This window comes from Vipera berus (assembly GCF_964194415.1).
Source record: "Vipera berus genome assembly, chromosome: 3".
In the NCBI taxonomy this organism is placed as follows: domain Eukaryota; kingdom Metazoa; phylum Chordata; class Lepidosauria; order Squamata; family Viperidae; genus Vipera; species Vipera berus.
The window spans coordinates 3,956,169-3,963,218 of NC_138204.1; the positions used below are offsets into that span (position 1 = coordinate 3,956,169).

The 7,050-nt window shown below is 41.6% G+C and overlaps 1 protein-coding gene across 1 annotated transcript; it reads right to left on the reverse strand.

Moving 5' to 3' along the window:
* Positions 1-1,983: 1,983 nt before the first annotated feature.
* LOC308665496 (signal-regulatory protein beta-1-like) lies at positions 1,984-4,328 on the reverse strand (the record flags this gene model as incomplete). Its single annotated transcript, XM_081323557.1, has 3 exons — positions 1,984-2,315; positions 2,501-2,842; positions 4,253-4,328. The coding sequence occupies 3 exons, from the start codon at positions 4,326-4,328 to the stop codon at positions 1,984-1,986; spliced, it is 750 nt and encodes a 249-aa protein (XP_081179683.1).
* Positions 4,329-7,050: the final 2,722 nt, after the last annotated feature.

Here is a 7,050-nt window from a genome sequence, read left to right on the forward strand (position 1 = left end):
GTTGAAGTCCACGAGTCATGAGGGGGCCATAGTTCCCCCATGCTGGCTCAGGAATTCTGGAAGTTGAAGTCCACGAGTCATAAAAGAGCCAAGGTTGCCTACCCCTGCCCTACACCATTCCAGACAAGTCTCTTCTTGAAAGCCTCCATTGATGAAGCTCCCACAGCTTCAGAAGGCAACTTCTGTTCCATTGACTCCCAGAAATTTAAAGGAGGAAACTCTCTCCACACAGTCCTCCCTGATGTAAAGTGGGGCAGATTCCCCCTTTTTTCTCCGGAAGTCTAATAAAATTATGGTATTAACGTAACTACTAGCCATCTCTATAGCAGTAACCCACTGAATTGTCAAAGGCCCAATCAAAATTTCATTCCCCCCCTCCTTTCACGCAGAAAGCCCAGAAGCGGTTTTGAAGTAACCCCAAAACTTCAACTGAGTCATAGTCAGGGCAAAACAAAGTAAGGTTATTTTTTGAAGATCTCTGTATTGGTTTAATAGGCTTATAATGTTACATGTTTGGAAGAGTGAAGCATTATACAAGCATTTTAATAACATTATTATCGATTCATTTAACCATATCATTTCTCATCCTCAAAATCTGTCGGGGCCAGGAGTTCCTAACTTGAATTTCCAGACTGTCTCGCTTGCCGGGATGTTCTGGAACGATGTTTTGCCCTCTTGCATCCGTGCACTTTTATTAGGAAGAGGCGAGAGACAAAAAGTAGAATGGCCACTTTGTTCAGGGAAAGCATGACGCAGAGAACAATGATGGATTGTTGATGTGAGTCTGTGGAGAAAAGAGAGTGGGATTGTTTCAATTTAATCATAATCGTACCCTGGGTAAGATGGGTGGCCAATACATTTTAAAATAATAAAATTAAATTTAAAAAAATATAAAAATACACCATACAATAAAATAAAAGAAATAAAAGAAAATTATAAAAGAAAATAAAATTAATAAAATAAAATAATACAACACAATAATATAAAATACAACAATAAAATAAAACAAAATAACAACTTTAAAAAATAAAAGGCAATAAAATAAAATATAAAAAATTAAAATTAAAATAATAAAAAAGTAAAATAAAATAAAATAAAAAATATAAAATAAAGTAAAATAAAATAATAAAAAATAAAATACACTAAGATCAAACAAAATAAAATTAAAATAATAAAACAAAAAATAAAGTAAAGTAAAATAAAATAAAATAAAAAATATATAAGATAAAGTAAAAAATAAAATAAAATAAAATAATAAAATAAAATAAATAAAATAAAATAAAATAATAAAATAAAATAAAATAAAATAAGAAATGGATGGAAACTGAGCAAAGAGACGCAACCTAGAACTAAGGAGAAATTTCCTGACAGTTAGAACAATTAACCAGTGGAACAATCTGCCTCCAGAAGTTGTGAATGCTCCAACACAAAGCAAAGTGAAACAATTCCGGGACAATCAGGATTAAAATATATCTTGCCAATTGGAAGCTCCACTCAATTTGGCCCAAATTCCTGGGGAAAAAACCAGAGGTGGAAGGTCTTTCTAAAGATCTGCTCCCCACAACCACAGCCCTATGAGGTAGCAAGGGCTGAGAAATCACAAGCAAAGGACAGCCAACAACTTAAAACTCAGCCATCCCCAATCAAACATCTAAAAAGCCACTTACGACAGGCACTATAAATACCACACAGAGAATTGCACACATTCTAACTAGAGAGAAGTTCCCGAGGATGGGCTGCAGCATGCGTCCGAAAGCTCGGAATAAAAAAATAATCTCTGGTCCTGTTGACCCACACAGATTGGGTGCTGCCACAACATCCTGGGACACGTACATTTGCCTTCCTTTGTGAGAAAGTATGGTTGGTCTTAAGTGGGCTTCCATGGGACGAGCACCTGGCTCTGCCTGGTGCCTTCCCTCTGCCACGGAGGGCCCTCTGCCATGTCGAGACTCCGTGGCCTTGTCCCTCTGTGCAACCCAGAGCTCACCTACCTCTTAGGAGGACCTCACCGAGCTGGAAGTTCTGCTGGAGAGGACCATCCAAGGAACTGTGATGGATCTGGCAGGTCAGCTGAGACTTCCCATCTCCGTGCTCAAGCGGGATTTTCACCATGCTGTCCACTCGGTATGAGATGGTCTCTTTTCTTTCAGAATCCACAACGTTGGTCTGGGCAGCATCTATCCTTTTCCCATCCTTCAACCAGCTGACTGTGATCTCTCGGGGAAAGAATCCCTCTGTGGAGCAATTGAAGGTGGCCTGAGATCCTGCCATGATTCTTCCCGTGGGGCCGTGAACCACAGGCTGGAATGGCTTGGCTGAGGGAGAAAGCAGAGAGAGACATCACTTGACGTTCCTCAGAAACAATGCAGGAGTCTCCAAGACTTTGTTGGTCAAAGAGACTCGGCTTCAGAACATGGGGTTTACTCCCACATGTCTCTCGGTTGACTGGGACCACCTCCCTCCATCCCCAGAAATAATATGGGGAGGGGGGATCACCTACTGATCACAAAGACCTCAGTGCCTTTCCCTGATCCCAGTTGTTCCTCTGGGGTCCCTGCGCTGAACTTCAGACAATTGTAGGGCCCAGCATCTTCAGGGAGGATGTTTTGAAAGTTTAGCGTGACGTTCGTGTTTGACCATTGGATGACCTTCACATGTGGCAAGGAAACCAATTCCATGTCTTGTAGAGTGATGACTTTCCCAATGCCCAGGCGTTTATACCATCGCACAGGTCCGGGCAGATTTGGCCCACTCAGTATACACGTTACAGTGAGGTTGTCTCCGGCTCTCACTGACACAGTTTTGGGATGCTGTGTTATCTCCACAATCTGTCCTCCAACGTCTGGAAACAAAAAGCAACGTTTTTATATCAGGTGTCCCACAGCTGCCTTTTTCAGGAGACAACGGGACTTTCTTGTTTTTCTTTGAAGACGTTTTGCTTCTCATTCCAAGAAAGCTTCCTCAGGTTCTGACTGGATGGTGGGGAAGGGAAGGATTTATACTCCTTGCAGACAGCTGGTCATTTGCATCCTTTTAGAGGGTTGTTGAGGCCATCTGGAGGTTTACCTGTATCCTCAGGGTCACCTGAGTGGTGCAAATGGGTGTGGAGCCTTCTTGGCTGCAGGATGTTTTTTTCTGTCCTGTATCCCTTCGGAAGAAGGCTCCACACCCATTTGCACTACTCAGGTGATCTTGAGGACACAGGTAAACCTCCAAATGGCCCCAACAACTCTCTAAAACAGACATGTCAAACTTGGAACATCACGTGACGTCACGTGACATATCGGCACTGTTTTGTCATTGCCGGCAATGGGGTGGGCGCGGCTTCCATGTGACGCATCTGGCCCGCGGGCCGGCAGTTTGACACCCCTGCTCTAAAAGAAGGCAGATGACCAGCTGTCTGCAAGGAGTATAAATCCTTCCACTCAACACCATCCAGTCAGAGCTGAAGAAGCTTCTTGGACAAGAAGCGAAACGTCTTCAAAGAAAAACAAGAAATAATAATAATAATAATAATAATAATAATAATAATAATAATAATAATAATAATAATAATAATAATAATAATAATAATAATAATAATAATAATTTTATTTATATACCGCCCTCAGGACTCAGGGCGGTGTAGACCAGTTGCCTCTTGAAAAAGGCACCTTTGGGACAAACCAGGACCTGGATGACTGAGAATCTCCATAGAAACAACAACAACAACAACAACAACAACAACAACAACAACAACAACAACAATAATAATAATAATAATAATAATAATAATAATAATAATAATAATAGGATCCTGGAGTCCTAGTGGACAATCACTTAAATGTGCTGCAGCTACCAAAAAAGCCCACACAGTGCTAGGCTGCATTAACAGAGAATCAAGATCACATGAAGTGTTGATACCGCTTTATAAGGCCTCGATAACCTTACACCTGGAATACTGCATCCAGTTTTGGTCACCACGATGTAAAAAATCCCAGTCCTAACCCCAACCCTAACCCAAACCCCAATCCTAATCCCGACCCCATTTTATCCCTAACCCTATAAAAACTAATAAAATTTATATATATAAAAAAGAAATCTTCTCTAATCAAATATCTGGGGCAGGCCCCTTGCTGGGGAATCGGGTCAGCTCACCGTTCAAAACAGTCCAGCAGGTTTGAGGCAGCCTTAATATTCATCTCGCGCTGGATTTTACTCCTGTTGTAAATCTGAGAATGGAGCCTGCGTGATCTCCGTTGTCAACACTCACCCAGATTTTGCAGAAGGAGCAGCCACGGCAGCAGCAGCTGAAGAGGGATTCTCCTGAAGGACCTCAAGGCAGCCATGCCGAAGAGACATCTGGGGTGACTTTGCACCTTGCCCACAAGGTCTTTCCTCCTCTGCAGGAGGAGCAAAGGAAGAATTCTCATTTCCTTCCTGTAAAGTTGGACCAATTTCTCAACTTCGAGTTTCTGCCTAGGTGATGGCACCCAGTAAATGAGGTGGCTGAGGATCTGCTATCATCTCAGGAATAATAAAAGTCATCTCTAAATCAGCAATATTCAGGGGCCAGTCTTCTTCTGTCATCCCAACAATTAGATGCTTCAGGCCAGCTCATTGTCTCCATGGAGATTCTCAGTCATCCAGATCATGGTTCTCCCAAAGATGTTTTTTCCATGAGGTAACTGGACTTTGTTCTTCTTTGAAGACGTTTCGCTTCTTGTCCAAGTAAGCTTCTTCAGCTCTGACTGGCTGGTGGGGAATGGAAGAATTTATACTCCTTGCAGACAGCTGGTCATTTGTACTCCTTTACTGAGTCCTTGAGGCCACCTGGAGGTTTACCTGTGTCCTCAGGGTCATCTGAGTGAGCAAATGCGTGCGGTGCCTTCTCCTCCAAATGGCCTCAATGGCTCTCTAAAAGAAGGCAAATGACCGGCTGTCTGCAAGGAGTATAAATCCTTCTATTTCGCCATCATCCAGTCAGAACCTGAAGAAGCTTCTGGGATGAGAAGCAAAACGTCTTCAAAGAAAAACAAGAAAGTCCAGTTGCCTCCTGAAAAAGCATCTTTGGGTTCAGACCAGCTCATTTCTCTCCTTCTTCTGGCATTTCCCAAGTGTGAGGTGTCTAGAGGTGTGAGACAAGGAAGAGAACGTAGCTTTGCATGATGCTGCTTCAAGGTGACTTTGGAAACAAGCCACTGGAGGAAAAGCTAAGCTAAACTAAGCCAGATTCACACCACACAGGAAGTTACATATTTGAAAAAGCAATCATATTTAAAGCTAAACCAGCTTCATATGTTGTGTGAACACAGCTTACAGGCGTAGGTCATGTAGTCCAGCCACCTGCTGTTGTTTCTGACCTAGGGGTCTTTGTGGACATTACACAGCATGTCAGGATAGAATAGAATAGAATAGAATAGAATAGAATAGAATGGAATGGAATGGAATGGAATGGAATGGAATGGAATAGAAATAATGGAATGGAATGCAATGGAATGGAATGGAGTAGAGTAGAGTAGAGTAGAGTAGAGTAGAGTAGAGTAGAGTAGAGTAGAGTAGAGTAGAGTAGGAGCTGGAAGGGACCTTAGAGGTCCTCTAGTCCATCCCCCTGCTCAGGCAGGAAACTTTATACCATTTCAGACAAATGGCTGTCCAGTCTCTTCTTAAAAACTTCCAGTATTGGGAGCATTCACAACTTCTGCTGGCAAAGCATTCCACTGGTTAATTGTTCTAACTGTCAGGAAATTCCTCCTTAGTTCCAGGTTGCTCCTCTCCTTGATGAGTTTCCATCCGTTGCTTCTCCTCCTGCCTTCAGGCGCTTTGGAGAATAGCTTGACTCCCTCTTCTTTGGGGCAGCCCCTGAGAGATTGGAAGACTGCTATGATATCCCCCCTCGTCCTTCTCTTCCTTAGACTAGACATCCCCAATTCCAGCAACCGTTCTTCGTATATTTTAGCCTCCAGTCCTTTTGGAGGTCTCAATTCTTCTCTCCCAGAATCCCCTGAGGTTATCTACCTCTTTCCACCTTTTCTTTTTCATGCTGTTCATCCTTATGTCCAGCCTTTCAAAGGGATCCCTCCACCCGTCAGTTACTCGGGCGTGTCAGAAAAATAGGACCTCTACACCTTCTGTATCTTTCTAAGAAGTACAATTTCAAATAATCTAAACAGAACTAAATTCTGCGGTGAAAAGTTACTAAATCTGTGGTTAGGGCTATCAAGTCCTTCATCTGCTTCCTCTTTATCGGAGGGACCGATCCACTTCCTAAGAGGAAAAACAGAATCAAACTTGACTTTAAGAAAAAAACAAATGAAAGAATGCTTTTCTTTAAAAACAAGTTTCTTTCAATAGACATATGGATCAATCTGAAAACTGTTAGATTGGGTTGGTACGTTATCATCAACATGCATGAGAGAAAATAACTTTCAAAGAGAATAGAGTAAGGTTTGAAAACCCCGGGAAAGAAATGAATTTTTTCCCCCTTTTCTATTTGAGCATTGATGGTGTTTGGAACAGATGTGTCTTCCGTGCCAATTTGTGAGTGGGAATAATAATAATAATAATAACAATAATAATAATAATAACAACAACAACAACAACAACAACAACAAAACAATAAATAATAATAATAATAATAATAATAATAATAATAATAATAATAATAATAATAATAATAATAATAATAATAATAATAATAATAATAATAATAATAATAATAATTTTATTTATATACCGCCCTTCTCCCGAAGGACTCAGGGCGGTGAACAGGGCAAACATATAAAAATAAAAAAATACAAAAATTTAAAAAAGAATTAAATACAATGCCCATGCTAAAACAATAAATAGATATATTAAAAAACAACAACAGTAAAAACCCAACCCATCCCCCATCAGGCCAGGCCGGCTTGTTCGAATAAGTGGGTCTTCAGATCGCGTCGGAAGGAGCGAAGGTCGGGCGCCATCCGGAGCTCGACCGGCAACCGATTCCATAAATCCGGAGCGCCCACGGAGAAGGCCCTCCCCCTGGGGGCCACCAGACGACATTCTCTGACCGGTGGCACCCTGAGG